Source organism: Podarcis gaigeae, assembly GCF_964106915.1.
Source record: "Podarcis gaigeae genome assembly, chromosome: 8".
In the NCBI taxonomy this organism is placed as follows: domain Eukaryota; kingdom Metazoa; phylum Chordata; class Lepidosauria; order Squamata; family Lacertidae; genus Podarcis; species Podarcis gaigeae.
The window spans coordinates 50145938-50159511 of NC_139684.1; the positions used below are offsets into that span (position 1 = coordinate 50145938).

The 13574-nt window shown below is 42.0% G+C and overlaps 1 protein-coding gene across 4 annotated transcripts in view; it reads left to right on the top strand.

The window, feature by feature from the left end:
• CMIP (c-Maf inducing protein) overlaps nt 1–13574 on the top strand; it is a 149767-nt gene that overhangs the window by 110868 nt on the left and 25325 nt on the right. For 3 of the 4 annotated variants that reach the window (XM_083752134.1, XM_083752132.1, XM_083752133.1), the window contains 3 exons: nt 5327–5488; nt 8815–8856; nt 13048–13110. In XM_083752134.1, the coding sequence (XP_083608260.1) occupies nt 5327–5488; nt 8815–8856; nt 13048–13110 (267 nt within the window). Of the gene's footprint in view, nt 1–1232; nt 1686–5326; nt 5489–8814; nt 8857–13047; nt 13111–13574 lie in introns of those variants that run through there. The other variant, XM_083752135.1, reaches the window with a different exon arrangement.

Here is a 13574-nt window from a genome sequence, read left to right on the forward strand (position 1 = left end):
AGTGTCAGTTTCTTAAGCAACTGCTACACTTCCTTTCAAATTCATATAGCAACTTGGTTAATTTGTGCTTCCAGTTAAAATTATACAGTAGCAATGAAGTCAGAATGTGCTGAAAAAATAGAGGGGGCAGAATTAAAAAAAATAGGTGTATGTTTGCTGTAGTCCTGTTTTGGACAGAGGTAAACATAGTCAGGTTATGGGAAAGGCTCTGCCAGAAACTCTTCAGAGGTGCTGCCAGTCAAAATAGTCAGTACTAGGCTGGATAGATTAAAGGTGCCTCTAGACTGTCAGTATTTTGTGGGAGCGATTCAGCTGTGTGCCAGGATATTCAGGTTTGTGCAGTTAAAAATGGATTAAAGTGTTCTGTTGCCCTTGCGCAACAGATCCACTTAAAAAAGAGAGACTTTTTTGCAGTTAGAAAAGTGATGGGGAAATGCATTAGAATGTGTGGAATGAATGGATAATTAATGGGAAGGCGTATAAACACCCAACAAGCACTTCGGGATGAATACTCATTGTTGTACAGCATCTGCACAAACAAATCTGAATGAATGCTCAATAAATACCAGCTATAATCTAACCTCCATGTAAGCTTTGTGCAAGCCGATCGTGATGAATGCTCAATAAATAGGTCCTCTGGAGCAACCCAGACCTGGCATAAGGCAGGTTTCCTTTGCTTATATGTGCAGTCAACTCATAACTTACGCCCATTTAACTTGCGTGAATTCAGCTTTATGCACTTGGCCAAAAAAGTGGGGGGGGGGGCAGACATCCAGGAAAAAAGGGGGCGGGGGCAGGAGAGAAGGGGGCGGAATCAACAATCCCACCCATCATTTCACTCAACCTGGAAGAGTGTTTGGAGGGGTAATCGGAGAGTGAGAGCAGCTTTGGGCGAGTGTTTGTAGGTGCATGAAGAGTCTACATTGCTTTTATGGACCATTTCCTGGTTTTTAAACGGTTTGTTTTGATTATATGCAATTATACTAAGAGTGGTCAGTACCAGTTGGTAAATGGTTGTCTGTATTCGCACATTGTGAGTACAAGATAGCAGTTGAGTGCCACCGAGCGCCTCGAGTGTTTCTGCTGAGAAAAGCAGAATTGCATCCAGGAGCAAATTCAAGATACTGGGGTTGAGGTCTCTAGAGGGCTGTTGTGTATTTCCGCCCACATTTTGCAAAAGATAACAGTGCAATGTGCAAGCATATTTAAACTCCTCTGGCCCCAAGAGCTGAAGTGGAGAGAGGAGGGAGGGAGGGAGAGAAATTGATCTTCCTCTCCTTGTGACTCTTCCACAGTGGGAGTCTAGCTAGATTAACCCTGAAGCTCTAAGCTCTGCTTCAAACAATATCTTTTGGGCATCGCCAACCAGTCGTTCCAGGTCTTTCTTCAACAGCAGACAGTTTTGTTCACTTCTTCCTTTGAACTGCAGCTCCAGAGGGTTTGGTGTTTTGTTTTCAAGTCTCTAAGGATTATTATTTTTTGTAAGGCTGTGCAGAGAACTTTGTGCAGGCCTTTTTTAAAAAAACAAACATTTTTTTTAAAAAAGAAAAAGAATTGCAAAGGATAAATTTGGCATCTGCATCCAAACGGCCAGCATCGCCCAGTGCCAACAGTTCTTCCTGAGCAGATCTCTGCCAGATTAGAAAATTCAGCGCTGGAGGTCGGCTTCGCGAATGGATTCTGAGGTGCAAGGGGTGGGGATTTGGGGGTGAGGAGTGTCGGGGGCCTGGACTGGCTTTATGGATATATTGTCTGTTTTTCTGTTTTAGCTTTTCTCGTTCTGCTTTACTTTCTGAACCAGGGAGGCTATACAGGATGAGAATCTGTTGGGGCCTTTTTCTTCCCCTAGGCTCCAATCAGGCAGAAATATACAGCCTGCAAATCTGAAAACCCATTTGCTTTTATTCAGTGCTTTATGGAAAACCTAGAAAGAGTTTGGGAAAGAAAATTGGGCGTGGGGTAACCACAGAAATAGCTGTGGAATAGAGCCACTGTTTGGAAATTGTGGTTGCTTGTTGCACGATTGCAGTGACAATTTCTGCTTTATTGTCAAGGGAATCGTGTTTTTAGCTGTTATAGAATATGTGCTTGCAAGTACAATGAATAGTGTTAAGAACAGCCTTAAAGTAGCAGCTTTTAAAGGCAAAGAAATTCATTGGGGCACAGCCATTTCTGGGCCAGTGGCTGTCTGCAAAGTGGTCTCAGACCCCCCACTTTTGCCAGTGTTCCAGATGCAACACAGTTGCACTGGGTGCAAAAGACTTAACATTGATCCCTCCAGCATTAATAAGTAGCATTTTACCGTTGTTGTTGTTGTTTTGATATCCCAGAAATGATTTCTTCTTGTCCTCAAGAGCGGGGAGAAGGGGAAGATAGAAATGTACCCTGAGAATTATATTGAGGAGCCTAGGGGTGGCAAACAAATGGGGAAATAGAAGGCATTACAGGGCAGGTGAAGGACACACCAGAAGGAGCGTCCAACCTTCTGAAAGGGAGACTACAAAAGCGGGGCAGGTCACCTCTGATACTCATATCTTTTACTGTTTGATCTTAGGTTCTGTTTTTTGTTTGTCTAGTTCCAATCATGTTCATAATCGTGCACATGATACCAGCCCTATATAGCGTTGTTGTTAGTTGCTCACTGATTTATTTATTTATTTGTTTTAAATCTCCGTTTGTTGTAGTTTATGGTTTTTACATTATATGCTGCTTTGGTATTGGCAAACAATGAAAGGTTTGTAAATCATTTGACTAAATAAATGCATGCATTAATAGATGGATGACTTTGCATAGGATCACTGATTTGATGCAGTCTATAAGGCAGATTTCTAACTTATTCAGAGCAAGATCCACTGAGCAGGTCTGTGGAACTGAATAGTGCATGTGCAAGAGAAATATGGGAAGTTCAGGGCGGGATGGCCAACATTACAGGGAGACAATTGTCCGGAAGCAAGGGAGATGACAAAGAAACAAGGCTAAGAGGTCGGCGTCTTCACTAATTTACATTTCTATCCACCTGCCCAATAGTGTCTGTCTGTTGTTGTTGTTGTTGTTGATTACACACCCTTCACCTCAGGGTCCCAGGGCAGGTTACAACAATTGAAAATACAACATTGAAGCCAGTTTTAAAAACTTAAAATTGCAAAAAAATAATAATAATTAAAAAATGCAATAACAAAATATAGGTTAGGTCCTGAAAATATACATATCAGATGTCAGAGGCCAGGGTAAAAGAGTTGCATTCTTTAAAGAAAGCTCTCCCAACCTGATGCCCTCAACAACTCTACAACTCACATCAGTTCCAGGTGGCCCTGACTGGGATTGATGGGAGCTGTAGGCCAAACCATCGGGAGGGCACCAGATATGGGGAGGCTGCTGTAAGAGGATCTCTTAGAATCATAGAATTGTAGAGTTAGAAGGGACCATGAAGGTCATCTAGTCCAACCCCCTGCAGCGTAGGAATCTTTTGTGCAACATGGGGCTTGAATCCACAACTTTGAGATGAAGAGTTTCATGCTTTACCAACTGAGCCATCCCAATAATTTTGCAAAACCTGGTCAATGTAACTCGAAGGTTGCATTTGGTGGTGTGCAGTATGTAAACATGAAGGCCTTTGTGTGGTTTTGTTATTATGGTGTTGTTTTCTGGCCTTCAGCCTAATGGTTAAAATGGTGCTTTTTTTGGCCTCTCTTTATTTGCATAGAATTTTAATTCAAAGGCCAACTCTAATTAAATCAGCCGTTGGCATGGTTTTTCAAGCTTGGTTGTTTTCGAAGACCAAACCCATAAAAGTGAAAACCTGTGGCATAGGCTACACAGACTCCTCTCCCCTTTGTTTTTCTGCTGCCTTTGGGGTAGAGAAATGGCCTCGCTTTTTATATTATTATTATTATTAAGCATAAACCGAGATGCCATCTGGGGGGAAATAATGATTGATGAGCAAATAAATATAGATCAGGCATCCACTGTTCTCGAAATCAACCAAGCTGCATTAGCCAATGGAAAACTCGTCACATCAGACTGTAAGATGAACAAGATAAAAGGCTGCAATGCTCTCTGCTCTGTAAATGATAAAACAGAACCATAAAGTGGGCACCTCAGAAGAGTGGGTATGGAAGAGATTATTGCTTACGTTTATTATGCTGAGAAGTTTTCCATCTCTGAAAAGGGCCTCAGTGACTGGGATATAAAAACCCATTTTGAACATGGCTAAATTGTTTTATTTTTACCCCAATTCTAACCCATGGGGCCTTCAGTGATCTACCATCCAACTTTCTGATCAGGTCTACCCCTGCCCAGTTCTAGGAATATTGCAGCACCAGATGCTCCCAGATCAACCAGAAAGCTTTAAGAAATGATGGTGACACCCGTATGACACCATGGCTGCTTCAAGGGCATCAGAAATGTCAAAGCTGTTCCTAAAATACAGTTTCCTACTACAAATGGTTATTGGAGGCATACTGTCTATGAAAATGGGAGTACATTTACCTGTAATTTTTAATAACTTTGACATCCATTAAGAATCCTGGTTTTCTGATGACATCAAGCTGATGACATCAAGTACAATGTGGGGGGCGGGAAATGTATGGAAAACTGTTTGGAGGACCATATCCTTAATTATTCACTCGTTTGTTTGTTTGTTTGTTTGTTTGTTTAGTGGCATTTTTAGCCATTCAAAATATCATCTTTTCCCATGGTGTCCAACATTTAAAGCCACAAAATCAGAACAAAGTAATCACAATAATAATAACAGAACCCTTATTTTTCATTTAATTCCTGATCTGTATTTTAATGTAAAGCAGGGATGGAGAACCTTCAGCCTGTAAGATGCTGTTGGACTACAGTTCCCATCATCCCTGACCACTGCCCACAATTTGTGGGGCTGATGGGAGTTGGAGTCTAACAGCATCTGGAGTCCAAGTTTCCCATCCTTGATGTAAAGGGGGTGGGGTGGAATTCCCTGTGCACATTAGTTACCTTTAATTTGGGTTTATTGAGCCAAATATTTGTTGTGTGAATCAGGCCATCAACGTATCTGTTTTCTAAAACCCTAAAGAGAAACAAAACAAGCAAAACCCCCAAACAGAAAAACAATAATGTAATTTTCCACTGCAGAGTAAAAGATGGCTTCCTCTTTCCTTAGTTCTTAAACATTTTTAGGGTCCCTCCCCCCACCTGCAGAGCTAGAAGCAGGAAGCATAGAACAAATGCAAAGGGTCTCTTTTGACCATATGGCATGTGGAAAGTTGTTTATCTTGTATTCTCCCCTTATTTTTTATAACCTTACACCTGAACTTGTGTGGCTTTTATTTATTTATTCTCCTAGAAAAAGATCTACAAGTATAAGAAGGTTCTGAGTAACCCAAGCCGCTTGGAGGTGGTCCTGAAGGAGATCCGGACCTTGGTGGACATGGCGCTAACGTCACCTTTGCAGGATGAATCGATTCATCAGGCTCCACTGGAGATTGTTTCCAAGTTGCTCTCAGAGGTAAACTTTGTGCTGCTCTTTTCTGTTAAAAAATGTTAAGTCTTAAATGTGGACCTGGATATCCAATGCCAAAAAATATCTTTGGAGAAGTGATTGCGTGCAGCTCTTTACCTTGTCCAAACCCAGGACTCCCAATTTGTTGGGTCACCCAAAATTTGCAGGTAGGCAGGCACACATGGAGCATCTTTGCACTGTTTTGCCATATTCATTAAGCTGGGTGGAGGGAGGTGGGAAGGTTAGAACAACAGAGGCAAATCGTGCAGAGGATAAGAAATGATTTGAAAAGCAGACTATGTGAACAGCTGTTGAAGGATGTTGGGCATTTATTTGTTTTTGGAATGCCATATACTCCTGCCTCCTCTGTCAAAGCTCCAAATAAACCTAGAAAACTGGTAAATGTGCAATCAGTTTATATTTATATAAATATAAACAGTAATTCCTTCAAAATGCGTAACTTCCAGAGGAAAAACCATGTTAGTCTGTCATAGTGAGAAAACAAAGAACCATAGACGTAAAGATTTATTGTCTTGTAGGCTTTTGCAGACTATGTGTAGCTCACATAGTCAGATGCACAAAATATATAGGGCAACTATTGAGGGATACACTATCTTGAGGATGGTCTTTTGGGGGCCACATGTAGGGGGGTGGCCAAAGCGTGTGTGTGACCATCCTCCCTCTCTTCTGCCCCCCTTCTTCCCCATCTAGTGGGCTGCCAGGAAAGAAACAGAGGGCTTTTGAAATTAAACAAGAGCCACGTGGATTCAGCTGAGGGCTGCCTGTGGCCACAGAGCCAGTGGGTGGTATTCTGTAATACTCCTACTCAGAGTAGGCCCACTGAAATTATTGGGCATGGCTAACTTAAGTTCATTCATTTCAATAGATATTCTCGGAGTAAGAGCCAAATACAACTCCAAAGTTGCCCATCCCTGATAAATGGGTCATGTTCCAGCCAAAGGGAAGCACTTCGAAGCATGAGTGTCCATAGGACTTTTTCCAGGGGAACACTGAATGGGGGAAGTAGACATGAGAAAGGTAGTGTCTGTACAGTTTGCTTCGCATCTCAGGTTCTGCAAATGCCAGGAACCAGTCCTCTTTTAAAACGAGACCTGGCAATCGGGGGATTACAGTTCATTGCCAGGCTCTCTCCTTTTGAAATAAATGAGATCATCTCCATACTATAGGGGGAAATGCCGTGGTTTTTTTTAAAAAAAGCAACTATTCAGAGTTTGAACAAAGTAAAACAGGTCTTCCACCTTTTCCTAAAAATTGTTAATGTTAGGCTGGAGCAGGTCTCATTAGACCAACTGATTCCAGAGAGACACAAGAAAGTCCCTGCTCCCATACTATCAGCCATGCAACATGATAGCATTCTGAGTATGAACTTTGTCTGTGAGATGTGCAGGCGGGTTTTGTGCCACTATAGACCAAACTTGGTTAATAGAAATATAGCAAGATCTGCAGCTCAACTGCAGAGCATCTGCCTTGCATGCAAAAGGTCCCAGGTTCAATCCCCGGCAGTCTCCAGGTAGGGCTGGGAATGCCCTCTGTCTGAAACTCTGGAGAGCTGCTACCAGTCAGTGTTGACAATACTAAGCTAGATGCCCAATAACATGGTATAAGGCAATTTTCTATGTTCCTGTGTGGAGCAGGTGCACACAGAGTAGTCAGATACCCAAAGCTGCCTTATACTAGGTCAGACCCTTGGTCCATCCAGCTCAGTGCTTCGGCCTGCTGCTTTTTTTACGACAGCATTTTATGATGCCGCGCTACTTCAGTTTGCTTTATTGCTAGGTTTGCTTTTAATTTTGTTGTGATATATTTATTGCAAGCTGCCTTGAGTACGATTTTATCATTGGAAGGTGAGATATAAATGTCCAAACAAATAAATAGTGACTAATTGGACTGGCAGTGGCTCTCCAGGGTCTTAGGCAGAGGCCTTTTCTGTCAGTTGCTACCCAAGATCTTACCCAAGACCCATTTTTCCATAGAAATAAGGACTCAAGAAGGGCCCGTCTGGTCTAGCTTCCTGTTCTCAGAGTGGCCAACCAGGTGCTCAGGCTGACCTGAGCACAAGAGCACTCACCCTACTTGTGATTCTTAGCAACTGATATTCAGACAGCAGAGGCAGAACATAGCTATAATGGCTAGTAGTCTTGATAGCCTTATCCTTCCTCAATTCGTCTTATCTTCTCTTAAATCCATCCAAGTGGGTGACCTTCACTGCTTCTTGTGGGAGTAAACTCTAGCGTTGCCAAGAGTTGAAGCCAGGATCTTTTGCATTAAAAGCACAGGTTCTGCTGCTGAGCTGTGTTCCCTCTCCCACTTAGGAAAACGTGTAAGGGGAGAAGCCATAGCCCAGAGGTAGCCAACAGCCCTCCAGCTGTTGCTGAACTACAGCTTCCGCCAGTCCCAGCCAAAATGAACCCAGTGGTTGGGGATGATGGGAGTTGTAGTCCAACAACATCTGGCGGGGAGCATGTTGCCTATCCCTGCCAGAGCTTAGTGGTGGAGCACATTCAACCTAGACATAAAGTCCCAGTTAAAGATCTCGGATAGGAAGGGGGAAAGTTACGAGAGCACTGTTGTAACTATGCTGTGTACACAGAATAGTTCCATTGAAATTAATGGGCTTAAATTAGTGATGCCTGTTCGTTTCAGTGGGTCTATTCTGAGTAGAACTAACTTTGGATAACTGGAAAGCTTTTGTCAGTCAGAGCCAACAGTACTTGGCTACATGGTTCGACTGGGCATAAGTTATCCAGAAATGTTCCTTGTGGGTTGTTGACTTGGACAGACACCTTTGGTATGGGAGACATCATTCAGTTATGAAGACCAAGGTGACCTGCATATACACATGCAAATTTTCACCTGCAGGCCACAAATTCAGGACCAAAGCTGAGCTCACTGTCTTTGCTTTCACACAAAAATCCAGTATTGGTCTCACCTATCCCCAGCAGCCCAAAATTAGTGGGAGTGGGATGAACAGTCATTTTGGTTGTCACTGATCACTGGAAGTTAGAAACTCTTACAGACCCACTGCAAATCACCCAGGTCTGCTGTGGTACCTTCTGCCAATCCCTGCTCTGGAGCCTGTGTTTGGATGGGATGCTCTTCAGGTCCAGTCTTGTAACTCAATGCAGGACAAAGGGATGGGTTCTAGAACATATGGGAGCTGATGGGCCACTCTTTTAAGACTGTGCCATATTGGCCACTCTGCAAGACAGGACACTTAAGGGAAAAGGACTTGCAAGCCTAACCAGATTTAAAAAAGAACAAAAACAAATCAGGCTTGCTTGCTGATTTTCTCATTTGTTTTCCCCTTTCAGAATAATAACTTAACCACTCAAGAGCATGAAAACATTATTGTGGTGAGTATGGAGTAACGTATTTTTGTCGTTAACTTCATTTTTTTTCTTACCCTTTCCCCGTCTTTTTTTCTTCTGCTCATTTTTCTATAGATCTAAAACTGGTTTCATTCTCAGGGTTTCTCCTCACTACCACAAAGAAATTTGGAATGTTAGTTTCATGAGATATGAGACTTTTTCTGTACATCCTAACAAAAATGCAGTTTCTAAATTACTTGGGGGGGGGAGTCTAAGTTTGAGGAAGCCATGGTTATAAATTCTACTCTAGGCCACACTCCTGACTGTTTCAGGACCTGTTGGTTCCAGCAGGTATGGGGACATCATAAATACATATGAGATGTTCACTTTGCCTAGTTAATTTACGTTTGTTCCATCAGGCTTTTTTAAGCAGTTTTTTGTCAGTTTTTGCATTATTACTGACTTGACCTGCTGCAATTGGGCAAATGTAATACATTTCTTAAAAATAGCACTGCCTTGAAAGCATCCTCACATGTAACATTAAGACAAGCAATGGCTGAACTCAAGCAAGCAAATGGGTGGGCTCTCAGAGAGGGGATTGTGGCCTCTTTGCTCCTCATTCTGATGCCACACTGCCCTAAGCTAAGCCATGACTTGTTTTGGCACAGCAGTGAGGAATCTCATGTGGCCCTCCAAATCTCTCTGTCAGGCCCTCGGAACTCTCACTAGGCCATACCACAGGCAAACAATGTTTGCAAAAAGTGCAAACTTTAGGGGAAGTTGTGTGCATAATGCATTATATTAGGGGGAATTTATTGCAAAAATGTTTACTTTAGGCAAAACTGCGTATAAAAATGTGTTCCCGGGGAGAAAAATGCACTAAAATCCTGGTGAATTTTCACGAGGATTTAAAAAATAATAATTTACAATTTGCTGCAAAATGTGGAGAACTGAATTTAAGATTGGAACAATGAGATGCTGAGAGAACTGACATTGACAGTTCCTTCCATTCCTATTGTGAACATGACCCATGCCTAAACCTAAATCCACAATTTTTTACTCCTGATCTCACCTGTTTCCTGCATAAATATCTAATCCCAAATGTTTCTGGTTTGCTAGTAAAATAAGAGGAAAAGTAAGTATTTGTCCTCTCCATTGAGCCATTAAAAATAAATAAATAAATAGATCCTAATGATGCTAGCAATTTGTTAGAGAGGTGAAAATTGCCTCCCCTCATTCTAATTTAATTTTGGCCACTGGCGATTTCCAAGAGATTTACTCGGTAATCCAATATAGGATGTTGCTATCACCTGATCATATCATGTCTCGGCAAATCTTCCAGCAAAAGCAACACGACAGCAGAGCACAGCTGTCGCCAGGTGTGAATTTTGCACTTAGCCACCACTCAGGAGCCCAGTTGAGCTGGGTGGTTGTCATGGCAATCCATTTCCAAAGCCACAGTTAACATTTCCTTTCGATCCCAAATAGGTTAATTTGTGCTCCCTGTTATTACCTGGCAGCAGTATAGTCAGAATGCCCTTTGAGGGGTGGGGTGGGCCACTTAAAAACAAGAGCAAATGTTCTCTGCTGTCCTGATTTGGAGTTCAGCAGCAGCAGGATGGAGGTTCAGGATGCTTGCCCCATTGTTTCCTGCAAAAATCCTATAACTTCTTATACCACAAACATTGTACCTGGGGTGTTGTTCTGCTTTTATTGTGCCATAGTGCAAATGGGCCTCTCCAGGTGGCAATAATATGGTAACATAGGGGGAGGCAATGTAGAATAATTAATAAAACAGAATGAAGTGTGAACAGCTGGAAAAGGCACTCCTAACCACCTGAGCCTCCAGTGACAGGGTTGAATCCAGGAGCAGCCCCCAAACTTCAGATCTACTCCTCCTTGTTGACATATAGAATCCTTAACGACCTGGAGCCAGTTTGCCTGAAGGATTCCGCTACCCATTTGTGCCCACTTGACCTCTTATGTTTATGCCACACAATATTGCTACTGCACTTGTAAGGAACTGATCCTTCACTGTCACGCCTCCTGCCCTCCGGAACTCCCTTCCCATTGACATTAGGCAGACGCCATTGCTGTACTCTTTTCGGCACCTGCTAAAAACGTTTTAGCCTACCCAGACATGTAAAGTCAACGTATATTTTTAGGTTATAATGTATGTATTTAATTGGTTGGTTTTATTTCTGTTACTGGTTTTTATATATATACACATATATATAAAAAAAGACTTGTTTTTAACTTGTGACTCTTAACGACAAATTTGATGCATATTGTATGTTCTTTGTAAGCTGCTTAGAGATTTCATTTATTCTTAAGCCGTATACAAATTCTGTTAGGTAAATAAATGTGTGCAAACTTCTGGCGTTTGAAAGATGTAACACAAAGTGTCCCAGCTGTTGTGCTTAAAGAGATCAACTTTGTAAACTGATACCAGGAATCCCTTAGTTCAGGGATAGAAAGGCCCAAGGGCCTCCCCGGATACTGAGAATCTTTTGTTCCAGCAACACTGTAATTTACAATGAAGGCAGCAGTGACATAATGTCATTACATGCACCACAGCAGCTATAAACCTTTAATATATTTACTGTATGTAACCACATTGAGTTGCCTAGTGATGGGCAGAGAAAGGATGGCCCAGGGTGTGGGTACAGCAAACATCTTGTTTTGACTGAGTAATTTCTACAAAAGGCAGCAAAGCTCTGAGACTCCCCTGCACAAAATATAGAGAGTTTAGCTTTTTTTTTGCAGCAGGGTGGGGAATGCCAGGTCTAGGGGCCAAGTGTGGCCCTCCGGGTCTCTCTGCCTGGCCCTTGGGACTCTCTGCAGGCCACACCCCTCACTGGCCCTGATTCGTACCCCGATTTTGCCTAGCTGTAAGGAGTCATTGAACTCTGATAATGCCTTTTTTTCTTGCCTGGGTGTAGTATAGAGGGGTGTGTGAGAGCATGTATAGAAACTTGCCTACTGTATAAAGGTAAAATTTGCATTTCTTGCTTTACCCACTTTTGCCTCTGGCCCCGTCCACCACCAGCATGTGGCCCCCAGACTTTGCAAGAAGCATCTTTGAGCAGCCTTTGAAAATTAGTCTTATCAAGTTAATAGTCTAAAAATGTTCTTACTTACTCACCTCTATCGAATGTTAGTTTGTGAAAGTTAGAAAGCAGAGGGGATGGAAATCCCTGTGTGTGCTTCCAGTTTCCTACAGCTAGTAGTAACATTTGTGAAATGTTATGTGAAAACGTGTCATCATCCTGCTGATAGGGACACAAACGTGACTTGCAAGGTAGCTTTCTTTGCACTGGCAGCACAAAAGGTTAGAAATGAATTTGCTGCACCAAATGTGGTTAGGCATTATGGAGAACTACCCTAACTACCAGCCTGTCACCTGGTTTTGTTATTAGTTGTTTGCTTTCTTTTATAAACTTTATAGTGGGTTGATGCTTCTAGGCATCGAGAAGGGGGTAGAAGGGGGGTTTCAAACCAGAGCCTCCAGAAACTAGCCTCAAGCATCTTACCTCTACTCCACTAACTGATGCTCCGGCATCCTTGGCAAACCAGCAAACTAAGTAAGCAGTGTGGGACCCCCCTTATTTTAGTGTGTTTCCCTAGTATCCTGACTATTGTCTTAGTCTACATTATCTGCCTCCTTGGATTCTTTTCTCCCAGTGCTGGAACCCTAACCCCAGGCCCCTGCCATCCCTGGGCCCCATGGCTCCCTCTGTGCTTTACAGAGTCTAGGGGCTTAACAGTATTTTAATTTGTACAATGTTTGCTGTACCACAGTCCTAACATTTGTTTTTCTGTTTTGGGTTGCAAGCAAATAAATACTAAGATGCTGCTTTAATTATTATTTAAATGGTTTTCGTCTTTTACATATAGATACTTTATAAGAAAACTGGAAAGATGATTACACACAAACGATGAATGAATGATTAAGTAAATTATGGGGTTATGCAATAATGTCAAGACTAATTTATTATGTTGGTGTGAATGATGGAAAAAATAATAAGTAATCAACATTTGTATGTACTTATTGATATTGGTAAATGAGAACTTATTTATTTTAAAGAATATATTCATGTAATATGCAGACAGGAATTGCATACCAATATGAGTTCAAATTGGATTTTTTTTCTTTAACTTAAATTAATAATGCAACTTTCTGTCCCTGACACAGTCAAATATCTATGTATAATCCTGTCCTATCTCTATTTTTAGGCACTTGCACCTTTGCTGGAAAACAACCACCCACCTCCTGACTTGTGTGAATTTTTCTGCAAGGTATTTCTGAAATGTGTGTGTGTATTTTAAAACATTCCCCAGACTTTGCTATGCTCAGTGCACATCTATGCTGCCGACTTCAACTGGTTTAACCTTCATGGGAGGTTTGAATATACAATCTATGTTCTGTGCATTCAGGAGTTTCCCTACTCTCAGTGTTTGGGCATGCTCCTTTCTGGTGCCACCAATATAACTATGGATCTTTCCCTTCTGTTAAAATAAATGGGTGGTTTCCTCCACATATAGCCAGGCTCCATGTGCATATTGAAGCCATTGTATTGGGGGACTTAATTCTGGCAACGTTTTCCAGATATTTTAATGCAAAGCCATTACATTTTTAAAAACAACCTGTACATAGAGGAACAGGAAGTGGACCATAGCCCAGGGGCAGAACACAGGGGAAATTTCAGATGCAGCAATAGGCTTGTGCTGTCTCTGCCTTTCTTCAAAGCCTAGTGCAAAGT